At 46.1% G+C, this 27798-nt stretch overlaps 1 protein-coding gene and 1 long non-coding RNA gene across 4 annotated transcripts in view; both read left to right on the forward strand.

The window, feature by feature from the left end:
• The first annotated feature begins 29 nt into the window (after positions 1-29).
• On the forward strand, positions 30-4349 carry LOC120031030. The gene is made up of 2 exons (XR_005473702.1): positions 30-674; positions 3980-4349. It is a non-coding gene; the product is annotated as an uncharacterized LOC120031030 (long non-coding RNA).
• A 7489-nt stretch (positions 4350-11838) lies between these two features.
• The window catches only part of LOC120031232 (LIM domain-containing protein 1-like), a 36314-nt gene continuing 20354 nt past the window's right edge, over positions 11839-27798 (forward strand). Inside the window, exons 1-2 of one of the 3 annotated variants that reach the window (XM_038976894.1) lie at positions 11839-12381; positions 13222-13964. In XM_038976894.1, coding sequence (XP_038832822.1) covers positions 13328-13964 — 637 coding nt within the window. In that variant the 5' untranslated portion in view covers positions 11839-12381; positions 13222-13327. Of the gene's footprint in view, positions 13965-27798 lie in introns of all 3 variants that reach the window. The other 2 variants (XM_038976895.1, XM_038976893.1) reach the window with 2 other exon arrangements.

Below are 27798 nucleotides of genomic sequence, written 5' to 3' on the forward strand. Positions count from 1 at the left end.
CTGAGAGTAGGGGCTGGAAGGAGCGGGGGGCTGGGATCGGGAGTAGGGCCTTTTTGGGAAAAGGCAGGAAAAGGCAACATCCTTTTGCTGATAGCCACAGTCAGGGAATTTGAGGGATGAACATGGACAAGATAAACTGTGTGTGTGGTTCTCGCCCGCTCACTTTCTCTCTATCTCTCTTCATCTCTCCCTCATAGACAGAAAGGACTAGAGTAAGTTAATATCCTTCATGGAAGCCCCCTGTGGATCCCCCCACATTAGTGTAAGGAGGCGGTGGGTGGGCAAACAGAAGGACTGTTGTTAATCCTCAATCTGTAGGGAGCTCTTGACAGCTTTCCTAGAGTTTTGAAAAGTTATGAATGTCCCCTATTACATGAGGCATGACCATAGAGATCACAGTGGTGAGATGGTCAGTCAGTGTGGTGAAGTTATGTAGTGGCTGACGCTTGGAGCGTGTAGGCTGAGTGTCTGTAAAGTACTATAAAGGGCTATAAAAAATTAAATATAATTGGTTGATTGCTAGTTTGTGACTTGTTGTCTTCCCCTCCATTCAGGGCTGAGCCAGGTGAGGAACCCCCTGAGCCCTCTCCTCTACCGCGGAGAAGACGTGCTGCAGCAGCCCTGGCCCACCCCAGACCCTCTGTACCTGGAGACCCCTGGAGCTGGATGTACGGGTGAGGCTGTCAAACGCACACTACCACCCGGTACTCAAGGGAAAGGGGCATACCTAGTCAGTTGTACAACTGAAGGCCTTCAACTGAAATGTGTCTTCTGCATTTAACCCAACCCCTCTGAATCAGAGAGATGCAGGGGGGGGGGGGGGGGGCTTCCTTAATCGACATCCACGTCTTCGGTGCCCGGGGACCAGTGGGTTAACTGCCTTGCTCGGGAAGAATGACAGATTTGTACCCTGCACCTTAGAGACTTCTGCCCTATGTACATAGTCATTAAACAGTGGTCACTTAAATAATGTTTATATAATGTTTATTGTTCTGAAATCGTATTGTTCTGAAATCATTTATTTTGATCGCTGAGAAATGAAGCTAGTTGATGACTTACTTTATCAGTACATACTGTATTCTCAACATATCTCATCCATATAACTACTGCTGAACATACCTTCCTACTTATACACTGTATATTGTTCATACTGTCTATGCACACCACGTGTTTATATTCCAGACTTGTTTCTTCTTGTTGGGGGGGATTGTTTGTGTGTTTGTAGAAACTTACTGCACTGCTGGAGCTAGAAACACAAGCATTTCCCTGCACCTGCTTTAACATCTGCTGATCTGTGTACGCAACAACTAAACAATGTTTTGATTTGACACACACACACCTCTCACACACTCACTCCCCTTTCACTCACACACACATGCCCATACACATGCCAAGGCACACACCCCTACAGAAAATGATACAGACTGAAAGAAAATGCCACACACTCACAGACATACTCTTGTGTATACTCAAAATGGCACTCACACTCCCTTGAACCAAAACAGCCGTAGCCCCATTCATGTGCTCACTGTCTGTAATTTACACAAAGCCTATGATCATATGGCTTGAGAGGGAAAGTGTGTGTGTGTGTGTGTGTGTGTCTGTGCGTGCAGCCCAGGGTGCCTAGGCAATCAGCAGGCAGTCCAGCTGTGGTGGGCGGGGTCACAGAGTCAGCTGTTCAAAGATCAGTCTCTGAGAGATCCCTGCTGGGGGGAATCAAAGTCCTCACACACACACACACACACACACACACACACACACACACACACACACACACACACACACACACACACACATCTCTAAACATTGACTCCGATAATGGATAATAGCCAGCTAAAGACTGCGCTCATCTGAAGTAGATGGTTTCCTCCTCTTATGGCCTGTCCCATGAGGGAGCTGTAATCCTTTCAAACACTCATTAAGGAAAGACATTAACACACATTAAGGACACACAACCGTTTACCTTTCCACGGTCATCCCCCACACACAGACAGAGTAACACACGCACACATATACTATTTCTCCCATTGACCCTTTGGCACCTGTATGATGATGCTGGTGTTGGTTGGGATCTGGTCTGAGGCCTTGATGTGTGTTTCCTCAGCCTAGCGCTGCTAACCTCCATCTCACTGGGACTCTGACAATCTGAGGCCTTGATGTGTGTTTCCTCAGCCTAGCGCTGCTAACCTCCATCTCACTGGGACTCTGACAATCTGAGGCCTTGATGTGTGTTTCCTCAGCCTAGCGCTGCTAACCTCCATCTCACTGGGACTCTGACAATCTGAGGCCTTGATGTGTGTTTCCTCAGCCTAGCGCTGCTAACCTCCATCTCACTGGGACTCTGACAATCTGAGGCCTTGATGTGTGTTTCCTCAGCCTAGCGCTGCTAACCTCCATCTCACTGGGACTCTGACAATCTGAGGCCTTGATGTGTGTTTCCTCAGCCTAGCGCTGCTAACCTCCATCTCACTGGGACTCTGACAATCTGAGGCCTTGATGTGTGTTTCCTCAGCCTAGCGCTGCTAACCTCCATCTCACTGGGACTCTGACAATCTGAGGCCTTGATGTGTGTTTCCTCAGCCTAGCGCTGCTAACCTCCATCTCACTGGGACTCTGACAATCTGAGGCCTTGATGTGTGTTTCCTCAGCCTAGCGCTGCTAACCTCCATCTCACTGGGACTCTGACAGACTGAGGCCTTGATGTGTGTTTCCTCAGCCTAGCGCTGCTAACCTCCATCTCACTGGGACTCTGACAATCTGAGGCCTTGATGTGTGTTTCCTCAGCCTAGCGCTGCTAACCTCCATCTCACTGGGACTCTGACAATCTGAGGCCTTGATGTGTGTTTCCTCAGCCTAGCGCTGCTAACCTCCATCTCACTGGGACTCTGACAATCTGAGGCCTTGATGTGTGTTTCCTCAGCCTAGCGCTGCTAACCTCCATCTCACTGGGACTCTGACAATCTGAGGCCTTGATGTGTGTTTCCTCAGCCTAGCGCTGCTAACCTCCATCTCACTGGGACTCTGACAATCTGAGGCCTTGATGTGTGTTTCCTCAGCCTAGCGCTGCTAACCTCCATCTCACTGGGACTCTGACAATCTGAGGCCTTGATGTGTGTTTCCTCAGCCTAGCGCTGCTAACCTCCATCTCACTGGGACTCTGACAATCTGAGGCCTTGATGTGTGTTTCCTCAGCCTAGCGCTGCTAACCTCCATCTCACTGGGACTCTGACAGACTGAGGCCTTGATGTGTGTTTCCTCAGCCTAGCGCTGCTAACCTCCATCTCACTGGGACTCTGACAATCTGAGGCCTTGATGTGTGTTTCCTCAGCCTAGCGCTGCTAACCTCCATCTCACTGGGACTCTGACAGACTGAGGCCTGGGTAAGGCCCACAGAGCAGGCCAACACGCACTCTCTCTCTCTTTTGCTCTCTCTCTCACACACACACAAAAGTACACACATGCACTGACTAATTATGAGCATATCTTAACACACACAAATATACAGATCCCATACGCACACACATAATACACACACTCACAATTGGGAGAAAGCTTAGGCTTGACCCAAACAGACACACACACTGATACACAAACATACAAAGACTGGAAATGAGGAATAAAGGTTCCTCCTACTCGGCTGTAGAGGATCTGACTGCCCAGCCCATTTTCACCACAAGCTGGTTGTTTTTAGACAGCTCAGGTTACACACACAGTTTACTGAAAGGAGTGGAGGAAAGGCATATGCATGTTCTATAGTCCCTGATGTAATTCGAGCGCTTTCGATGCAGCCACAGCCTCCACTAAGAGTTGTCTCAGTCAGTGTACATTATTTAATATGTCTGGACCAAAGTTTGCTCTCACTCAATGTTAACTAGCGATGTAGAGTGTTTTATGGGATGGAGGTCAAAGTATTCAGGTTTGTACTCTTAACCTTTTGGGTTTTCTCTCCTTCCTTCCATCTCTCCCTTTCACCTCTCAGATCAACAACAAGGTGTTGGTGCCTCAACAGGTGGCCCAGGATACGGAGCAGGTACGGGCACTGGTTCTGGGGAGCGAGCTGGGACAGCATCTCCTAGGATACCGGACCATCAAGAAGGCCATTCTGTTCCCTAGGACCGCCCTCATCAACTTCCTCATAGAGGAGTGACCACTCAACTCTGGATGCTGATTGGTGGACTGTCATGTCAATCAGAAGACCACAGCCACTCACAGACTTGAAGGCGGGGACATCATGTGAACGGAAGGATGAAAGACTATTTGTAAATTAAAACAGTAACTAGTATCAACAGACATTTTTGTAAAAAAAACAACAACAAAAAAACATCTTTGTGAATAAAATGATATATTTAGCATTTGGTCTGATCTTTTATGAAATGTATAAAGCTGAAGATGAAAGTGTGGTGTTTGTGCTCACATAGTATGTGCTATAGAGCCTACAGAACAGAGTGCTGAAACTAGCATCATGAAAAGCTGATGAGTGCAATAAAACATCCGTCTGTCAGATGTGATACCAGGAGTCATACACTGAGACTGGAAGTGTTTTCAGACTGAATGACATGTGTATCACTTTCCCCTTGTCACCATGGTGACACCAGACCCTACTCCAGTGCAGAGAGTTGTTTTGCAATCTGAAGTCACCTTGTTAATATACGGTCATGCATGGTTACGAGGTGATATGGCTCCAGTGTATCTCTAACATCTGTCCCCAGCTATTCAACAGGTGAGTGAGGGTTAAGCCACGTAGAGTCCACTGATACATGCTGATATTGTGGTGTGATTAGGTCCCACTCATGTTGGCCTCCATCAGTGGCTTCCAGTTTGAACAGAAGTGCTGAGGAACATTCCAGAACCAGGACCTCTGGCCTCAGTGGGAACACAATCACGTTCCATTCAGAACACTAATTCCATAACCACACAGAACTCCATGTATGTTGTTGAGACAGACTGCAGCAGGGACAGGGACAGATAAGACAGGACTCAGGACAGGGTGAGTCAGCCAGACCAGAGAACAGACTGAAAGGTGTTGATTCCAGTCTGTAACTGTGTTACGAGAACATAGAGGAATTTGACTGGCGTCTGGAATCACAGCTGGTATTCTGGTCTGACTGATGATGTCATCAGTGTATTGGCCATTGGATACAGGTTGCGGCTGAGTTGGATTGATGAGGTCATAGGAATGGGACAGAGGTACATGAAGTGAAGAGGACACAAGATATTTGAATCCAGTCTTCCCTTACCACAGCCCATTCATTACCGGTCATTAACATCATCTATCAGTGAGCCACCTCATGGCTTGTAAATGGGACTCTCCTTCCCTGTCATGTATACCCCAGTGACTGAGCACAGAGTTTTCTGTCTAACATCTACTGACTAGACCCATTACTGGTTCTAAGTGAGTCACTCAGATCATGTTGCTGGCAGGATGTTTTATTCCAGTAGCAATTTAAAGGGTCCACCACAAAATGGACAGCTCCCTTCAGCAGGATTAGACATGCGTTCTGAGCAATCAGGAAGTTGTCATTTGATTACCGGACTCTATGTGATGTGCCAGTCTCAAGATCAGTCTGTCAGTACCCATCTCTTGTTCCACCCTGACCTTCTATGGTCCTTTTATATGAATTGTATAGCCTTATGCCTGTTTTGATGTTACTCCTTTTGTCTCCTACTGTGGCCTCTACTGTGTGAATGTTCAAGGTGACATTGTATGTATGTAATTGATAAACAGACCTTATAATGTATGGTCTGAAACTCTGGGTCAGCTCAGAGAAGGAGAAGCCTGTCTGTCATTCTATTCTGATGTTGTTGTTTTAGATTTGACACGGTCAGACAGTGTGAAATGTGATCAGGTGGAACATTTAAATTACAGGGAATAAGGGAGACGGATTAATATAGGGGAAGGGGGAAGATGGTTGCTTTTAAAGAATGGCAGAGGCTGAGCGGTGTACTATAGGAAGCCTTTCTGCCTCAGTGAGCCCCTGACCTTTGACGCAGACCCCCTGGACATTCCATGTGTATCTCTGACCATCAGGTGGACAGGAAATTCCTCACAGGAGAGACAGAATAACAGGAAGTTAGAAAAATGACCAGGAATTAAGGGATGAGCTAAGGACCAAAGGCCCTTTTAGAAAACAATTCCCCCACAATCCTTGAAGTAGTTGCAGCTGATTTGACGGAATTGGCTTGGTGAAAGCGTTTTCACTCGATTTTAAGTTGGATACTTATTAGCTGATAATGACTGGCTGAGATACCCTAAATGGTGCAGTTTCGAGCAGTAATAAGCAGGTGTTATCCTAATGTTGCAGTAATGTTGTCAGGCTGATGCGAGGGAGAGCTGTGACACACTGGTCTGAACAGGACAGGAGCCGTTGTTAATGCAGAAGCTGGCTTGAGCTTTGATTGGTTCTCTCAAACAGTTTTTTCCCCCTGAGGGGTTGAAAACTCTCATTGTTTGGATTTGAAAATCCAAAAGTTGTATTGAAAATGGGGTGGGGCTTGTGGGCTGTGTGTAGCTGCCCTTGTGGGTGTTTGAGTGAGAAACACAAAGGCGAGCCAATCAGTAAAAAAGCACAGCCCCCTTCATTATCGACTCATCTTGCCTACAACATCATGGAGCCTTCCCAGACTGAAGTGAAGAAGACTTTGAGTTAGGTGTCAGCCAGACTAGCAGTAATCAGCAGTTATAAACAGTTATGACCTCTTGTTGAAAATGACTCAAGCTGAACTGAGTACTTGATTTATTTTTTAGTTGACAGACACCATAGCTGTTTTATGAGAAGGTGCAAACATGTTTTATTCTCATGGTGTTACAAGTGAAATAACAGAACACAACCTGGCTAGTACTCTCTTTACTGGTGATGTCATCAGAGAGAACAAAATGGAGAGAAAGGAAAGAGAGATAGGGAAGGAGAGAAAGATACATTCTAGCTACTCTCATTCAGTCCTATCAGTGTTTCTCTTTTGGCACATGTGGTGTGTTTTGTTTCACACTGCTGAGGCATGACTCAGGGCTGTGTGGGATATGAGGGAGATGGTTGTGAATCGTTATCAGCCACCTGATTCCCTCCCCTTTCTCTCTGTGTTGTTATTGCTCCTTCGCAGTTACATTCTCTCTCTGGATCCACAAGTGTTCTAGCCTGGAATCCACACTGAATATCACACAAATGTAGTGAAATGGACACACTTGCTAGCCAACTTCAGCAGTTTTCTCATGGTGTTTTGAGCTCCCTGCCCACTGCCTTCGTGGAGGAGAGAGACACTAGGCAGGTTTCCATTGACCCAGGTTTATTCGACAAAAGTATTGTAAAAACAATATATAATAATCATTGCGCCATCTAATGGAAACGGCAGATATATAAATATTTAAAGATCGAAAACAGTTTTATACGTTCGACGGGTGGATTTATTTATAACTTCTTTTAAACAAATGACGATGAAAATGTTGTTTTTATAATAAATGATGATTGACGAATAATTCTAAAGGTACGCGGGGCACGTGATGTCAGGTAGCCTAACTATAAACTCCACATTCAATTCTAAATGCCTAGTCTACTGCTTGCTAAACACATTTGCTTTGCAGGAGAAGGATTGTCCTGACTTTCAAGACTGCCTGAATCGCTTTGCTTTTCTGGTTGGCCGGGAAGTTTCACAATCCAATTATTTCAGATTTGCAAGTTTCACAATGGCACGGGCCATTGAGACATTAGAATATGGCAAATATAGTCACTTATTGCATTCTATCCATGCTGACTTTCGCGGGCTACCTAGACATGAAACAGGTGTCAGGACATATGGGCTGTGGCAATTTATTAATGCGCAATTTGCCTAAATGGGCAATGGAAACACTTCAACCACTACATTTTTATTCGACAATATAGGTTTTTGCAAGATCATTTTTTAGGTATGACGTCATTACGTCCAGCTGTTTTTATCGACACACAAGATAGTTAAATGGAAAAGCACCCTAGCAGGCAATTGTCGCATCTATTTTCTATGCAAACTTTCTAAATGTTGACAAAAAAATCTCTAGATAATTTAATGGAGACATAGCTAGTGTCTCAGAGGAAGGCTTGTGATAGTCAATAGTGATTAAAAAAAAAGTCAGGTATTACTTTATGCTCACATAAATACATTTCATTGCCCAGTTATCATACAGTATATTGACACAGTTCAGACCGAAATTCCCCTGAACACACATTTGATTGTGTTAGCAATAGCCCCCGAGACATTTGACACCTTCATCAGCGCAGCTGTTTCCATGGCTACTGTAAGTCATTAAATAGGCAACAATATTCCTCTGTGACTCAACTACCAGAGGAAGACCACAAACCTAGCAGCAGGCCCTCTCCAAAGACTTACAGAAGGCATACATTAACATAGTCTTTAATGGTTTTGAAAGTTTCCCCCGCCCCAAGCTTGACTTGGTGGAAACTAAAGGGTGGAGTATGAGGGCTAGTCACACAAGCATTCTCCATTTCACTAGGCTGATTCCAGCCTGCTTAATTGTTTGAAGGGGATAAAACATACTAGCCTGGTACAACCAGACTGATCTGGCAAACTGTATATATAAGCTCACCAAATCAGTGTGGTTGTACGAGGCTAAAAACATACAGGAGCTGGCTAATTCTCTCAGAGACTGAACTAAATCGGGTAATTTGGTAATCCAAGGAGGTTTGTTTGTTATATTTAATTGTTTTGATGATAAAGCTAAAGCATTGGTATGTATGGTAAAGGACCACATTAAGCCACAGTTATTCTGTTGTTTACCTCTCCATAGCAACACATCACTTGGAGCAGGTTGGCTCAAGGGTAAAGGACCACATCAAGCCACAGTTATTCTGTTGTTTACCTCTCCATAGCAACACATCCCTTGGAGCAGGTTGGCTCAAGGGTAAAGGACCACATTAAGCCAGAGTTATTCTGTTGTTTACCTCTCCATAGCAACACATCACTTGGAGCAGGTTGGCTCAAGTTCTTTTACATTCCAATTTCATGTTTTTAACTGTACATACATTATGAAATTAGGTCTCAGTTCTATTGCTAATTTCATCTTTTCCAAATGAAAACGTAACATCTCTGTCACGATCGTCGAAATGATCGGACCAAGGTGCAGCGTGGTAAGCGTACATTTCTCTTTATTATAAATGTCGCCAACAAAACAAGAAACAACAAAAATGAACGTGAAGCTTACTAGGGCTATACAGGCCACTAACAAAGACAACTACCCACCAAATACAACAGGAAAAAAGGCTGCCTAAGTATGATTCCCAATCAGAGACAACGATAGACAGCTGTCCCTGATTGAGAACCATACCCGGCCAAAACATAGAAACACAGAACATAGAGTTTCCCACCCGAGTCACACCCTGACCAACCAAACATAGAGAATAAAAGATCTCTACGGTCAGGGCGTGACAATCTCTGTTGTTGCCAGTGGCGTGTATTCATGAAAGCCAAGGGAACCCAGGTTTCCTAAAAAACAAATGAGTCTCTCTGTGTTTCATAATTTTCCTTAAATTCGCAAGAGGCTGAATGTACTGTATCTCACCGGAGAAAGCATCCGAAACAGTCCCCCTTTGTCTCTGTATGTGTAACTCATCTATCTGATGCTGTCTGGTCAAAAATAGTATGACATAAAATAAGAGCCAATCAGAGTTGCGCTAAACTGAGTGAGCTCAACTGTGAATGGTCTTGGCGCACCAAAAAGAAGTGTCAAGTGAAGCCAGTTTGGATTTGGCTTCACACCAATCACATCACATTGAGAGCAAAATGTAATTGACAGAAACAACTTAAATTGTTGTATCTCGTTGTGTTGTTGTCCTGATGGCTAGCTAGCTACTGTAGATAAAATTGTCCCTTTCCTAAATTAGCCATGGATGGAGATAGAGATTTGGACTTGAGGTTTTACTTATTTCTCCATACTGGCCAATGATTATAACGGTAATTCTGATCCAACCAAAAATTCGTACATTGTGCCCCTGGCCTGAGAGGATGGAAGTTGAATATGTAGCTAGATGTAGTAGGCTAATGTTAACTAGCTGGCCCTTTCGTTCTCCATGAAAGGAAGTTAGGCTAGTGAGCAAGCATTTTAGCCAGGTAGTCTAGGACAACAAAAACTAAAACTGTGTACTGTACGACAGAGTCATAGACGATTTTGTCAACATGAAAGAGAGGAGGATGGCATTTTTCTACAAGTAGGGTGAGTCGACATGTTTTTTCTACTTGCACGAATGCACACACACACACACACACGCACGCACGCACGCACGCACGCACGCACGCACGCACGCACACACACACACACACACACACACACACACACACACACACACACACACACATAGGTGATTTGATGTTGAAATGTTGATGTTAAAATGTTGCTGGAAAAGTGGAGGCAGCTCCTGTTTTCTTTGGGACCTGCAGTAACTCTCAGTGGTTCTAAATCAATAGTTGTTTAGTGGTCCGAAAATGTGGGAAACATTAACTTGCTTGACCATGCTGTAGGTCATGTAACTGTTTGTTACATGCAATATGCTTTGTGGACTTCACCGGACAGAGGTTGCTCTCTGGTTTTGTGATGAAACAAATGTGTTGTTGAATTTATTTTGCCATTGTGTCTTCTTATTGTCTCGGCCTTAGGCGTATATTTCACGGTGTCAAGGCATATGAACTAACAGGTTATAGAGCAAACAACCTATTATGGCTTGGCTTTCCCAGTGATTTTACCCACGCACCGCTAATGGTTGTTGCCAGAAACTGTACCATTTGCTGGGAAGGGAGAGCTCTGCCTTAATAAATATCCATATTTTAATTGTTAGAGCTGATTAATCCGAGCAGTAAAACAACATGATTTTCTCCAACAAGATTTCAATCACAATCTTAATTAGCTCAAACTAGTGCCTGTCTGTTGTTGGTGGGTATTTGCATGAGAACGTTATAAACAAGTGTACTCAGCTCCTTTTTGAGGATGGCTGTTTGTGGTGACTGTTTCCTAATTAATGTACAGATGGTTACTGACGGTGCCTTATAAACATTCTCTTTTGAGACAGCCAACCACCCTCTCACAGTCTCCATGCTTCTATGTATACAGCTCGGCTCCACAGACATTGGGATTCATACACAGTACTTAAACTCCCCACCAAGGACACAGAAAAATACAGATGTATCCCAACTTGTCAGTTTGAGAAAGAACCCCCCCTCCTTTTCCACACACAGTTAGTAATGTTTACATATTTTGCATTACTCATCTCATATGTATATACTGTATTTTATTATATTCTACTGTATTTTAGTCTATGCCGCTCCGACATTGCTCGTCCAAATATTTCTATTTTCTTAATTCCATTCCTTTACTGTTGGAGCTAGAAACACAAGCATTTCGCAACACCCGCAATAACATCTGTTAAAAACATGTATGTGAACATGTCAAAGCAGCCGATATGCATCTGTCAGCACATCATATGAACTTGAGTCATCTGAACATATAAATCCACATGAACCATATGTGGACAATTTTTTTTATAGGGACTATAATACTAATTTAGATTGCAAATCACACTTTGTAGCCCTACATGATTCCTTAGCTATTACACTGTTGATTCATAATTAACTTGAATTCAGTTGGTCCTGCACCAACAAGGTAGCCAAAGAGATTGTGGGTATAAAGTAAACTTATCAATAAACAATGTGTGATAAAAAAGAACATAGCCTAAAGGTGAATGGTTGTTATGCTATGTGCCTTGAGTTATCTGGGGGTCCGGATATCATGAAAAAATCTACCCCAGAATGAAGTGAACACTGCGCCTTTAAAATCAAACAGCGCACCCTAATCCCACGGTCGACTCCACACTATCCACCCTCGGATCAAGAGGTTTGCTTTAGTTCAGTGTTATGCCTACGCACTTGTAATAACCGTTTAATTATAGGCGAGCTTAGTTGGCGTTGTGAGAGGACCAAGGTGGAATTTGTTCAGCAACTTGCAGGAAAAGTTTGGAACCTATTCACTCGCTACAAAGTTGCAAACAACGTTTTTGAATGGAGGCTTCGGCTGTGAGCGCCATAGTGAAGTTCGGAAAGGGGGTGCAGGCTGGGTCGTAGGCTATCTGATCTGACTTTATAACCAGACAGTATCCTGTTGCGAGCAGAGTCAGCTGGCTCACGGAGGAAAGGACGGAGCTTCTTCTCGCTATTATTCGGATCTTTGTCCATTCCGGAGTAGGCCTAGGCATAATTGCTTCCGCGGGATAGCTGACACATTACGGGAGAAACTGTACTTTAACTTCGGGTTGGGATCTCCACGTCAGAATACCGCGTGACAGTGCTCTCTCTCCGCTGCCTGGACTGGACAGTAGACTGCGGTAATATTTTACTTTGGGAGTAACGAGGGTTTGTATTTAATATTTTCGTTTCAATTGTTTACTGTGTTTAACGTTGTTTTTATTGGCTAGCCTACTTAAAAAAAAATTGGACAGAACGTTTTTTTGTGAAAGTTGTGGCTCGAACCTTACATCAGATCATAGTTTATACACATTTTGTAATTCATTTCAAGATGGATAAATACGACGATTTGGATCTTGAGGCAAGTAAGTTTTTAGAAGACCTCAATATGTATGAGGCATCTAGGGACGGGTTGTTCCGAATGAAGAAGGATGCACGGAACAACTCCGACTTTGAAGAAACCAGGAGAGTTTTTGCCTCCAAAATGACAAAAATCCACATACAGAAACAGCAAGAGGAAATTGCCAAAAACAATTTGGTAGTGAGAATGAACGGGGGTCAAAACAGAGCGGCAGACAACACGTTTTACACCAAAGACAGGCCGCCTATCAATAGCTACAGACAGGCAGGAGAAGCTGCAGCCAAGCCTCCCATACTCTCTGGCCCTATGCCAGGCACCGCCAGTGGCGCGAGTCAGTACGCGCCCAATGACGCTCTGAAACACCATTCACCCAGTCAACAGTCATACGGCTACGGAAACAATTACGATAACAAGGAGCGTTTTGAGCCGCATTCTTACCACCACGCCTTGAGTCCCATCAGCCCTGGGAACACACACACACTTGCTTCTGGTCACCCTGCCAGTCCCTCGGGCACTTCGGCCTCCTACTCCTCCAGGGGTGGCCAGGCCTCCTCAGGATCCTCCAGCCCTGGTGGATCATCAGGCCTTATGTTTAGCCCATCTCAGCAGCCCCCACACCACTCACCATATCCCTCCTTCTCCGACAGCCTACAGTCTCCGAGCCCCACTAGACTGCACCAGAGCAAGGCTGCCACCCTACTAGTGCAGCAGAGACCCCCCACGGTGGCTGATGCTGGGGCTGCAGCAGACTGGATGCGGAGCTTGGGGAACCCAGACCTGTTAGCACCGCTCCCTCTGAGTGCCTTCACTGGTGGAGCTGACCTGTACCAGCAGCTGTCTCCCCAACTTGCCCCTGTTACACCGCCAACAGGCCCTTACTCAGCAGCATCCTCTATGAGCCCAAGATCAACAGCCAACCATGGAAATCTAGACCAGAACGGGCTCTCTCAGAGTCCTGTGGCTTTCACCCCCAGCCCCACCCCTGCTCAAGTGGCTGTCCCAGCCCCACCTGCACCCCCAACTGAGGCAGCCCAGCCCAAAGCCACAGCTGGAGCTTACTTCCCTGCCTCTGCCTCTCCCTCTGGAATCAGTGTCTCTAGAAGCTTTGGCCAGGGTCAAGGTGTAGGCCAGGCGCAGGGCAGGCAAGTGGCCATGGGGGTGGATGTGCCCTCTGGCCTAGACAGCCAGCTGTCCTCTGGTGGTGAGGCATGCCAACTCCAATCCCAACCCCAGTCTGAAGCCCCCAGCACCCCCAGAGCTCTCAAACTGCCCAGCCAGACTCTCCATGTTCAGCCGGAGCAGGGGCCGTCTGCCGCCGAGATCAAATTAGAAGCCCTGACCAAGCGTCTGGAGAAGGAGATGGACGCCCAGCCAAAGGCAGACTACTTCGGTAAGCTTAGTTTGACATTTTGATCGACCTGGTGTCTCTCTTTAATCAAATTCATTATGTCTCTGTGTGGGTCACTGAGTGCGAAAATGGCCCACTGTTCAAAACTTTTCACCTCGTTCATTTAACCTTATCTTTGTGTATGCGTGTGTATGTTTTGGTTTGCTCATGCCGGATCAAGTGGAATAGTTGTGAGGGCGTCCTAGCGGCCAGTCTGTGTATGTTTCTGATCATCATGGCTCATACTGTTGTTCAGTATTGAACTTGACAGACAGACAGAGCGTTTAGCCAGAGGCCTCTCTTCTATTCTCTTCTCCGTCTTTTAGTCTAGAATGAATAATTGTCTAATTTGTTTCTTCTCGTTCTTCTTAAATCCTCCCGTCTGTGTATGTCACTGACTGCCACCCGCCCGCCTACCTCTCAGTAATAATAATGTCTTTAATAGTTCCGGCTGAGGCTCGGCCCAGGGCCAACCAGGAGAAGGTTGTCTTCTCCTCTCAGCTGTAATAATGTCTTTAATAGTTCCGACTGAGGCTCGGCCCAGGGCCAACCAGGAGAAGGTTGTCTTCTCCTCTCAGCTGTAATAATGTCTTTAATCGTTCCGACTGAGGCTCGGCCCAGGGCCAACCAGGAGAAGGTTGTCTTCTCCTCTCAGCTGTAATAATGTCTTTAATAGTTCCGACTGAGGCTCGGCCCAGGGCCAACCAGGAGAAAGTTGTCTTCTCCTCTCAGCTGTAATAATGTTTTTAATAGTTCCGACTGAGGCTCGGCCCAGGGCCAACCAGGAGAAGGTTGTCTTCTCCTCTCAGCTGTAATAATGTCTTTAATCGTTCCGACTGAGGCTCGGCCCAGGGCCAACCAGGAGAAGGTTGTCTTCTCCTCTCAGCTGTAATAATGTCTTTAATAGTTCCGACTGAGGCTCGGCCCAGGGCCAACCAGGAGAAGGTTGTCTTCTCCTCTCAGCTGTAATAATGTCTTTAATAGTTCCGACTGAGGCTCGGCCCAGGGCCAACCAGGAGAAGGTTGTCTTCTCCTCTCAGTAATAATAATGTCTTTAATAGTTCCGGCTGAGGCTCGGCCCAGGGCCAACCAGGAGAAGGTTGTCTTCTCCTCTCAGTAATAATAATGTCTTTAATAGTTCCGACTGAGGCTCGGCCCAGGGCCAACCAGGAGAAGGTTGTCTTCTCCTCTCAGCTGTAATAATGTCTTTAATAGTTCCGACTGAGGCTCGGCCCAGGGCCAACCAGGAGAAGGTTGTCTTCTCCTCTCAGCTGTAATAATGTCTTTAATAGTTCCGACTGAGGCTCGGCCCAGGGCCAACCAGGAGAAAGTTGTCTTCTCCTCTCAGCTGTAATAATGTTTTTAATAGTTCCGACTGAGGCTCGGCCCAGGGCCAACCAGGAGAAGGTTGTCTTCTCCTCTCAGCTGTAATAATGTCTTTAATAGTTCCGGCTGAGGCTCGGCCCAGGGCCAACCAGGAGAAGGTTGTCTTCTCCTCTCAGCTGTAATAATGTCTTTAATAGTTCCGACTGAGGCTCGGCCCAGGGCCAACCAGGAGAAGGTTGTCTTCTCCTCTCAGCTGTAATAATGTCTTTAATAGTTCCGGCTGAGGCTCGGCCCAGGGCCAACCAGGAGAAGGTTGTCTTCTCCTCTCAGCTGTAATAATGTCTTTAATCGTTCCGACTGAGGCTCGGCCCAGGGCCAACCAGGAGAAGGTTGTCTTCTCCTCTCAGCTGTAATAAGCCTGGTGGATTAAGTGGAGGACACATCAATAACTAAATTCATTAGTAACAGAATGCAGGATGCTTTTTGTTAGATCAGCGCTGCGCTTTCGTCATTGTATGTAAAACATCCGTTCTCTCCCCGTCACATCCATTCTCTCCCCGATCACACCCCTTCTCTCCCCGATCACATCCGTTCTCTCCCCGATCACATCCGTTCTCTCCCCGATAACATCCATTCTCTCCCCGTCACATCCATTCTCTCCCCGTCACATCCGTTCTCTCCCCGATCACATCCGTTCTCTCCCCGATAACATCCATTCTCTCCCCGTCACATCCTTTCTCTCCCCGATCACATCCCTTCTCTCCCCGATAACATCCGTTCTCTCCCCGATAACATCCGTTCTCTCCCCGATCACATCCCTTCTCTCCCCGATCACATCCCTTCTCTCCCCGATAACATTCGTTCTCTCCCCGTCACATCCATTCTCTCCCCGATCACATCCGTTCTCTCCCCGATAACATCCGTTCTCTCCCCGATCACATCCGTTCTCTCCCCGTCACATCCGTTCTCTCCCCGATAACATCCGTTCTCTCCCCGATAACATCCGTTCTCTCCCCGATCACATCCCTTCTCTCCTCGATCACATCCCTTCTCTCCCCGATAACATCCGTTCTCTCCCCGTCACATCCATTCTCTCCCCGATCACATCCGTTCTCTCCCCGATAACATCCGTTCTCTCCCCGATCACATCCGTTTTCTCCCCGTCGCATCCGTTCTCTCCCCGATAACATCCGTTCTCTCCCCGATCACATCCCTTCTCTCCCCGATCACATCCGTTTTCTCCCCGTCGCATCCGTTCTCTCCCCGATAACATCCGTTCTCTCCCCGATAACATCCCTTCTCTCCCCGATCACATCCCTTCTCTCCCCGATCACATCCGTTCTCTCCCCGATCACATCCGTTCTCTCCCCGATAACATCCGTTCTCTCCTCGATCACATCCCTTCTCTCCCCGATAACATCCGTTCTCTCCCCAATAACATCCGTTCTCTCCCCGATAACATCCCTTCTCTCCCCGATCACATCCATTCTCTCCCCGATAACATCCGTTCTCTCCCCGATCACATCCGTTCTCTCCCCGATAACATCCGTTCTCTCCCCGATCACATCCGTTCTCTCCCCGATCACATCCGTTCTCTCCCCGATAACATCCGTTCTCTCCTCGATCACATCCCTTCTCTCCCCGATAACATCCGTTCTCTCCCCGATCACATCCGTTCTCTGTTCTCTCCTCGATCACATCCGTTCTCTCCCCGATCACATCCGTTCTCTCCCCGATCACATCCGTTCTCTCCCCGATCACATCCCCATTCTCTCCCCGATCACATCCATTCTCTTGTCATGTGTTTGGCTGTTTGACTCAGTCTTTCCAAATAACATCATCACATGGCCGAGCACAGACCCGGACTTGCACATTCTTGCTCTAAACCACCATGTGCATGCACGCACACGCACATGCATCCACACACACACAAAGTCACACAGGCACACACACACACACACACCTTTTGTATGCAGCCACAGTCTGGGGAATACAGACAATGACAACTGAATAACAGCACCTGTTAGTGTTTTTCCATGTAGCCTGTAGCTGCCCTAGGATACATGACATCAGTCTCTTTAGTTTAAGTACAGATTAATATATAACTGGTTAAGAAAGAAAGAGGAAAAGGAGAGTGAGAGAGAGAGAAAGAGGTAGGGCAGGAGGAGAAGAGAGAAAGAGGTAAGGCAGGAGAAGAGAGAAAGAGTTAGGTCAGGAGGAGAAGAGAGAAAGAGCTAGGGCAGGAGGAGAAGAGATAAAGAGGTAAGGCAGGAGAAGAGAGAAAGAGCTAGGGCAGGAGCAGAAGAGAGAAAGAGGTAGGGCAGGAGGAGAAGAGAGAAAGAGGTAGGGCAGGAGAAGAGAGAAAGAGCTAGGTCAGGAGGAGAAGAGAGAAAGCGGTAGGGCAGGAGGAGAAGAGAGAAAGATGTAGGTCAGGAGGAGAAGAGAGAAAGAGGTAGGGCAGGAGGAGAAGAGAGAAAGAGGTAGGGCAGGAGGAGGAGAAGAGAGAAAGAGGTAGGGCAGGAGGAGAAGAGAGAAAGAGGTAGGGCAGGAGGAGAAGAGAGAAAGAGGTAGGGCAGGAGGAGGAGAAGAGAGAAAGAGGTAAGGCAGGAGAAGAGAGAAAGATGTAGGTCAGGAGGAGAAGAGAGAAAGAGGTAGGGCAGGAGGAGAAGAGAGAAGGAGGTAGGGCAGGAGGAGGAGAAGAGAGAAAGAGGTAGGGCAGGAGGAGGAGAAGAGAGAAAGAGGTAGGGCAGGAGGAGGAGAAGAGAGAAAGAGGTAGGGCAGGAGGAGGAGAAGAGAGAAAGAGGTAGGGCAGGAGGAGAAGAGAGAAGGAGGTAGGGCAGGAGGAGGAGAAGAGAGAAAGAGGTAGGGCAGGAGGAGGAGAAGAGAGAAAGAGGTAGGGCAGGAGGAGGAATTCAACTGGTCAGCAGAAACAGATTCGTAAATGGCCCAAGAGCATTGCTTTCTGATCCTTTTTTTAAGCTAGTGCCACGCAGCACCCAGTTTGCGCGCTCTCTGGAAATTGTTATCTGGAAATAAGGGAGAGAAGATAAGTGCTTGGCTGTCTTTCCCCCAGCTATACTGCTGTACTGTTGTACCGTACCAGACCTGTACTCTGTGTGCTGCAGTTATAAACTGCTGACAAGGTATTTATTACTCTGCTCTGAGACCCCAGTTCCAGGCTAGTCCTGTTACTCACACTGACACGGTACCCATGGAAAATATGCGTACGGTATACTATGTCCTGTAGGTAAGGCCAGGAGTTTTTCCTCCTCACCAGATGACCCTTTCAGGAAAAACTACAGACGCTAGTTGTCATAGGTTATGACAAGGTTATGACTCCTTGTCCGAAGTATGTACTACCATGTATGTACAGTCATAATTAAGACTTGTGTGTGACTGACAATGTTGATTTGGGAGAAAGTTTAGTTCACATGGATGCTTGGGTTCGGCATGTTGAGGCAAGGCCAGTCATCAAAACGGGACGTCCAGGAGAGTTCCCAAACACCAGATACTGTCAAATGCAGTAGCTATAAGGTGGTCCTTAATAAGCTACATTTTCATACATACAGTTAGTATGAGGAGGGAGAGGGAGAGGGAGAGGGAGAGGGAGAGAGAGAGAGAGAGAGAGAGAGAGAGAGAGAGAGAGAGAGAGAGAGAGAGAGAGAGAGAGAGAGAGAGAGAGAGAGAGAGAGAGAGAGAGAGAGAGAGAGAGAGAGAGAGAGAGAGAGAGTGCACTTGTCCTTGGGTCATAAAGCATCTCACTGCCGCCTCGTAAAAGGAATTTCCTGCAGGAACGATGTCAGTCAGGATTGTAATTCAAACCCCGTCCCAGAGTCCACTCATTCAGTATGTAAGGGAAGATGTTCTGGGGCATGTTGCTGTCATGCTGAACACACCCACACAGATTCATAAGCACACATGTTAACATGTTATAGAGATTCCTGTGGGGGGCCGCAGTGGAAGATGGTAGAACCTTTGTGTATGACAATACTGTAATGCTGACACGCTCACAGCACACACACCCAGCACACACTCATTTTCTGCGTCATGCTGTCGTGCCAGAAAATAGCCTGCGTGACAGACAGATGCAGTTCCTGGCCTGGTCTACATACTGAACTGAATGAGAAGCTCCATCCCTGACCTGCTTTTTCCACTGAAAGGAGAGGAGTATTCTCTCAGCCTGATCCATAGGTCTGGATACTCAAAGAGCAAGCACAGTGGCTAGGAGAAACTCCCTGGAAAGCCAGGGTCCTAGGAAGAAACCTAGAGAGGAACCAGGCGCCGAGGGGTGGCTGTGTCGGGTGAAGTTTATAAGAGTATATGGTCATTACGGCCAGATTGTGTTGAGCTACTCCTCTTTACCAAGCTAACCTATGGCTAAATGAAGAACCATAATACTATGGGAATGATGTTCAATTCCAGGGTTATCAGTTCAATATTTGGTGTCATTTATTAAAGGATTGCCTAATTTGTATGATACAGTATATTATTTACCAATGTGACGATAGACTATTAAGTATGTAAGCCATATTATACTGGGGGCATATACCTAGTGATTTAGTAGGTTCATGTAAAAGGGAGATTAATGTGGCCATCCTAAAGGCTCATATGGGTCACCTCCAAAATGATACCCTATTGCCAATTTAGTGCACTACTTGTGACCAGGGCCCATATAGTAGTGCACTGTATAGGGGATAGGGTGCCATTTCAGATCCATGCCTAGTGAATTCCAGCCAGCTAGGGCTGGGGTCTCTCATATCATATACTCTCTGTTCTGATTGGCAGAGCTGCAGCTAGATGTCTGGGAAACTGAGTGTGGTGCCAAACGGCTGCACCAGGGGAACACAGAGGAATGTCTGGAGGACGGGACGGGGCTGAGGAATATAAAGAGCGGGTGGGGAGCACACTTAGTTTCATAAATGATTAGATTAGCAGAAGGTACTTCGGGCTAATTTATAGAACCTTTTGGTGCGCCTTTGGCTGTAAGAGAGAGAGGGCGAGATGTAGAGCAGGGAAAGAGAGGCAGAGCGGAGATCAGATTTATGGGTGGGAGGTCAGACAGAAAGGGTGAGTGGTGGGACAGGACAGAGGGTGGAGGGGATCACTGTCCCCACACACGCACGCACGCATGGACACACACACACACACACACACACACACACACACACACACACACACACACACACACACACACACACACACACACACACACACACACACACACACACACACACACACAGAGATAGTAGAGGTTGAGTGGTTTGTATTGTGTTGTGATTAAGGATGGCTTTCTCCTATCAGGATGTAGTCTGTCTGTGGACTGGACAGTTTGCCTTAACTCTTCCCAGGGTGTCTTGGCTTCTGCTTTGGCACTCAATCTGTACCCCTGACAAGTCCTGCAGGAAGCCTTTGTGTGTGTGTGTGTGTGTGCATCTCTCCTCTCTCTCCTCCCTCTTTATCTCTCTCTGTGTCTGGGCCTGGGGCCTTGCTTCAGTGTTTGATTGGTTGTATAAGTAAATGTGTGTTAGTGTAGTGAGATAATGTTCTTGTGATGTTAGGCTGCTGTTTTGGGTGGGACCAGTGTTGATGTGATTTCATAATGTCCTAGCCTTGGATTCTAATACTGCCATATGATATACACACAAAACAATAACTAGTACTACCATAAGGACTATTACTAAGTGCAGTAGTCTTATTTGGCCTCTAACATGACAAGTCATCTACCATAATATGAAGCTCCTGTCAGAGATTGTGGAGGTTTATGAAGAGGCTTGTTGTGAGCCGTTGGGAAGCAGTAGACGTTTTGACAGCTGGGCTGCTGGGCTGGTGTTTGTTGTGAGCCGTTGGGAAGCAGTAGACGTTTTGACAGCTGGGCTGCTGGGCTGGTGTTTGTTGTGAGCCGTTGGGAAGCAGTAGACGTTTTGACTGCTGGGCTGCTGGGCTGGTGTTTGGGGGGTGAGGTGAGGGGGAGGATGGGGGGTGAAGTTTTGGCTCTGTGTTTTGATTCCATTCCCCCCTCACCCATGCCGTCGTAACCGTTAAAGAAAGCACTCCCCTATAAAATCACAGGGGTTTTGGAATATGGGACTGTAATCAGGGAGGAAAATGTTGCTTCTTTACCTAAGAATGTTTGTCCTAAACAGGAACCAGTTTGTTTGGTTGTTTATGTATTCCTCTTACTTTTCAGTGCATTTTATAGTTTCAATGGCATGTGCATTACAAACAACAGCTGTGACTTTCAACTCTGGTAGAAAATAATACAATTCTCAGTTTTGAAAAGTCACCAAGTAAAACCAAAGTTGAGCTAAACAAACCCAACCCTGTTGAGTCCATACAGTAGAACTGACTGTCTGTCAGTCTGTCTAATGATGGATTTAACCTAGAATTCCAGGGTTGAGGCCAGATTTTGGAGGAGAGGAGAGGAGGGGTAGAGGAAGAGGAGAAGAGAGGAGGGGTAGAGGAAGAGGAGGAGGAGGGGTAGAGGAAGAGGAGAGGAGAGGAGGGAGGAACACATGATGAGAGGAGTAGGATCTCCAGACATTGTGATATAAGGGGATAGGTAGATGTGGTGTGTTGTAGGCTACAGTGGTTTATTGTCATTTTGAGGGGAGGGTTAATTCAATAAGGTGTGTATATAGCTCATTCCTATATTGTTTTACAGTATCAGAGGTATTCCTATATTGTTTTACAGTATCAGAGGTATTCCTGTATTGTGTTACAGTATCAGAGGTATTCCACAGTATCAGAGGTATTCCTGTATTGTGTTACAGTATCAGAGGTATTCCTGTATTGTGTTACAGTATCAAAGGTATTCCTGTATTGTGTTACAGTATCACAGGTATTCCTATATTGTGTTACAGTATCAGAGGTATTCCTATATTGTGTTACAGTATCAGAGGTATTCCTATATTGTGTTACAGTATCAGAGGTATTCCTATATTGTGTTACAGTATCAGAGGTATTCCTATATTGTGTTACAGTATGAGAGTTATTCCTATATTGTTTTACAGTATCAGAGGTATTCCTGTATTGTGTTACAGTATCACAGGTATTCCTATATTGTTTTACAGTATCAGAGGTATTCCTATATTGTGTTACAGTATCACAGGTATTCCTGTATTGTGTTACAGTATCAGAGGTATTCCTATATTGTGTTACAGTATCAGAGGTATTCCTATATTGTGTTAAAGTATCAGAGGTATTCCTATATTGTGTTACAGTATCAGAGGTATTCCTATATTGTGTTACAGTATCAGAGGTATTCCTATATTGTGTTACAGTATCAGAGGTATTCCTATATTGTGTTACAGTATCAGAGGTATTCCTATATTGTGTTACAGTATCAGAGGTATTCCTATATTGTGTTACAGTATCAGAGGTATTCCTATATTGTGTTACAGTATCAGAGGTGTTCCTATATTGTGTTACAGTATCAGAGGTGTTCCTATATTGTTTTACAGTATCAGAGGTATTCCTGTATTGTGTTACAGTATCAGAGGTATTCCTATATTGTTTTACAGTATCAGAGGTATTCCTATATTGTGTTACAGTATCAGAGGTATTCCTATATTGTGTTACAGTATCAGAGGTATTCCTATATTGTGTTACAGTATCAGAGGTATTCCTATATTGTGTTACAGTATCAGAGGTATTCCTGTATTGTGTTACAGTATCAGAGGTATTCCTATATTGTGTTACAGTATCAGAGGTATTCCTATATTGTGTTACAGTATCAGAGGTATTCCTATATTGTGTTACAGTATCAGAGGTATTCCTATATTGTGTTACAGTATCAGAGGTATTCCTATATTGTGTTACAGTATCAGAGGTATTCCTGTATTGTGTTACAGTATCAGAGGTATTCCTATATTGTGTTACAGTATCAGAGGTATTCCTATATTGTGTTACAGTATCAGAGGTATTCCTGTATTGTGTTACAGTATCAGAGGTATTCCTATATTGTGTTACAGTATCAGAGGTATTCCTATATTGTGTTACAGTATCAGAGGTATTCCTGTATTGTGTTACAGTATCAGAGGTATTCCTGTATTGTGTTACAGTTTCTGAGAGTCATGATAGGCAGGACATATGGCTTAAAGCTAGTCATAGGTTATAAGGCCAGACTAGAGGACTGTGTTGTAGTTAACAGGAGATGTTGATTCAATTGAGTATATACACTTAAAACAGCCTCAATTCGTTGGGGCATGGACTCTACAAGGTGTTGAAAGCGTTCCACAGGGATGCTGACCCATGTTGACTCAAATGCTTCCCACAGTTGTGTCAAGTTGGCTTGATGTCCTTTCGGTGGTGGACCATTCTTGAGCGTGGAAAAACCCAGCAGTGTTGCAGTTATTGACACAAACCGATGCGCCTGGCACCTACTACCATACCCCGTTCAAAGGCACTTCAATCTTCTGTCTTGCCCATTCTATCAGGTATCAAGGTAAGACCCAAGTGCAGACTGTGTGAAGTAACAATGTTTATTGTAACAACAAGGGCAGACAAACGACAGGTCAAGGCAGGCAGAGGTCGGTAATCCAGAGTAGGGGCAAAGGTACAGGACGGCAGGCAGGCTCAGGGATGGGAAGAGACAGGAGCTGACAGGACAAATGCTGGTAAGCTTGACAAACAGGACGAACTGTCACAAGGACAAGCACAAGGACAGGTGAAACAGATCAGGGCGTGACACATTCACCCTCTGAATGGAACACATACACAATCCGTGTCTCAAAAATCCTTCTTTAACCTGTCTCCTCCCCTTCATCTACACTGATTGAAGTGGATTTAATAAGTGACATCAATAAGGGATCATAGTTTTTACCTGGATTCACATGGTCAGTCTATGTCATGGAAAGAGCAGGTGTTTCTAATGTGTTGTATACTCCGTGTACATTCAGTTTATTAGGTACACCCATCTAGTACCGGGTCGGACCCCCCTTTGCCTTCAGAACAGCCTGAATTCTCCAGGGCATGGAAATGTTGCTCAATTGGTTTCAAGGGACCTAATCGTGTGAAAGGAAAACATTCCCCACACCATTACACCACCAGCCTGTACCATTACACCACCAGCCTGTACCATTACACCACCAGCCTGTACCATTACACCACCAGCCTGTGCCATTACACCACCAGCCTGTACCATTAACACCACCAGCCTGTACCATTACACCACCAGCCTGTACCATTACACCACCAGCCTGTACCATTACACCACCAGCCTGTACAATTACACCACCTGCCTGTACAATTACACCACCAGCCTGTACAATTACACCACCAGCCTGTACCATTAACACCACCAGCCTGTACAATTACACCACCAGCCTATACAATGATACCACCAGCCTGTACCATTAACACCACCAGCCTGTACAATTACACCACCAGCCTGTACAACTACACCACCAGCCTGTACCATTAACACCACCAGCCTGTACAATTACACCACCAGCCTGTAGAATTACACCACCAGTCTGTACCATTAACACCACCAGCCTGTACCATTAACACCACCAGCCTGTACCATTAACACCACCAGCCTGTACCATTAACACCACCAGCCTGTACCATTAACACCACCAGCCTGTACCATTAACACCACCAGCCTGTACCATTACACCACCAGCCTGTACAATTACACCACCAGCCTGTACCATTAACACCACCAGCCTGTACCATTAACACCACCAGCCTGTACCATTAACACCACCAGCCTGTACCATTACACCACCACCCTGTACCATTACACCACCAGCCTGTACCATCAACACCACCAGCCTGTACCATTAACACCACCAGCCTGTACCATTACACCACCAGCCTGTACCATTAACACCACCAGCCTGTACCATTAACACCACCAGCCTGTACCATTAACACCACCAGCCTGTACCATTAACACCACCAGCCTGTACCATTACACCACCAGCCTGTACCATTAACACCACCAGCCTGTACCATTAACACCACCAGCCTGTACCATTAACACCACCAGCCTGTACCATTAACACCACCAGCCTGTACCATTAAAACCACCAGCCTGTACCATTAACACCACCAGCCTGTACCATTACACCACCAGCCTGTACCATTAACACCACCAGCCTGTACCATTAACACCACCAACCTGTACCATTAACACCACCAACCTGTACCATTAACACCACCAGCCTGTACCATTAACACCACCAGCCTGTACCATTAACACCAGGCTGGATGGGGCCATGGAGTCATGCTGCTTACACCAAATCCTGACACTGCCATCAGCATGACGCAACAGGAACCGGGATTGATGTTTTTCCACTCCTAAATTGTCTAGTGTTGGTGATCGTGTGCCCACTGGAGCCGCCGCTTATTCTTGTTTTTAGCTGATAGGAGAGGAAGCCTGTGTGGTCGTCTGCTGCAATAGCCCATCCATGACAAGGACCGACGAATTGTGCGTTGCGAGATGGCGTTCTTCACACCACTGTTGTACTGCGCCGCTATTTGTGGCCCGCCTCTTTGCTTACACAATTCTTGCCATTCTCCTTCGACCTTTCATCAACGAGCTGTTTTCTCCCACAGGACTGTTGCTGACTGTTTGTCGCACCATTCTCGGTAAACCCTAGACACTGTCCTGCGTGAAAAGCCCAGGAGACCGGCCGTTCTGAGATACTGGAACCGGCGCGCCTGGCTTCGATGATCATAACACGCTCAAAGTCGCTTAGGTCACTCGTTTTGCCCATTCGATCAAACAGTAACTGAATGCCTATCTGCCTGTCTGCCTGCTTTATATAGTAAGCCACGGCCACGTGACTCACTGTCTGTAGGAGCGATCCATTTTTGTGAACATGGTGGTGTACATAATAAACTGTGTATAGCTCTATATTGTGTGTATAGCTCTATATTGTGTGTATAGCTCTATATTGTGTGTATAGCTCTATATTGTGTGTATAGCTGTCACGTTCTGACCTTAGTTCCTTTGTTATGTCTTTATTTTAGTTTGGTCAGGGCGTGAGTTGGGGTGGGCAGTCTATGTTGTTTTTTCTATGTTTTGTTCTATTGTTCTATTTCTATGCGTTTGGCCTAGTATGGTTCTCAATCAGAGGCAGGTGTCAGTCGTTGTCTCTGATTAGTAGCCATATTTAGGTAGCCTGTTTTTCATTGTGTTTTGTGGGTGATTATATTTTCTGTGTAGTGGATGTCACCTTACAGAACTGTTGCGTTTCGTTCTCCTTTGTTATTTTGTTTAGTGTTCTATGTTTAATAAATATAATGATGAACACTTACCACGCTGCGCTTTGGTCCTCACCTCATTCCAACGACGAGCGTTACAATAGCTCTATATTGTGTGTATAGCTCTATATTGTGTGTCAGTATGAAAAGGTGAAACTTAATGTTGTCTCTTGTCTGTGGCTGACAGTGGATGTGTTGCAAATGGTCCCCTATTCCCAATGTAGGGAGTAGGGGAGCATTGGGGATGCTGTCAGTGGGTTAGGGGAGGCGTACAGACGTAGTGCCTGGTGATGTCTGTCTGCAGGAGAGCAGGCCAGAGACAGAAGCTTCTTTGTGAGTGGCCAGGCGAGGCGGTACTGTCCCTGGCGTGGACTTCGTCCCCCTGGGGAATGTTGTGTGTGTAACACACTGTTGTTTCAGCACAGTGCCAGGCCATGCTGCTGTGGGCTCATGTTGTTCTGTTACCACATCTCTCTCAGCTCTCAGCACACTGCCAACCTCTCAGCTCAGTCAGAAGGCCACACCACACAAAACACCTCAGAGGACACATGACACAAGAGCTCTTTCTATTTTCACTGGACTCTCTCTCATTCTCTTTCTCGTTCTTTCTCTCACTCTTTCTGTCTTTCTTTCTCTCGCTCTCTCACACTCTCTATCAGTCTATGGAACGTTCCACCTCCGCTGCCTGTCAGCTGACTAGATTATACTGCATGATTAGCTGTGTGTGTGTACGTTGCTATGCACTGCAGCATGCACATGCATGATTGAAGATGGTGACAGAACAAACCACTGGCTGTGAAGACCCAACATTATACATTGATTAAGACATGGCATGTTCATGTTCTGGGTGACAACACAGTTGGCCCATATGAACTACTGAACCTCACCCACCACAGGTATACACACCAGCTGGGACAGCTCTCCAACTTGCATTACAGTCTCTTACTTTTCTATCCCTTTCTCCTCTTTCTCTCACTCCTTTCTCTCTCCTTCTCTTGTCTGTCTGTCTCTACCACCAACCTCTCACTTCCTGTCCTGTCTGACTGGTGGTCTATAAAGGGGAGGGCGAAAGGGACGTTTGTGTTTGTGTCTTTCAGTCTGTCTGAAGTGTGTGTGTGTGTGTGTGTGTGTGTGTGTGTGTGTGTGTGTGTGTGTGTGTGTGTGTGTGTGTGTGTGTGTGTGTGTGTGTGTGTGTGTGTGTGTGTGTGTGTGTGTGTGTGTGTGTGTGTGTGTGTGTGTGCCGTCTGTCTAGCAGCAGTGTGTGCAGGGAGCAGCGTTTGGTAGGAACAGGTCTTTT

Source organism: Salvelinus namaycush, chromosome 37 (genome assembly GCF_016432855.1).
Source record: "Salvelinus namaycush isolate Seneca chromosome 37, SaNama_1.0, whole genome shotgun sequence".
Taxonomy (NCBI): domain Eukaryota; kingdom Metazoa; phylum Chordata; class Actinopteri; order Salmoniformes; family Salmonidae; genus Salvelinus; species Salvelinus namaycush.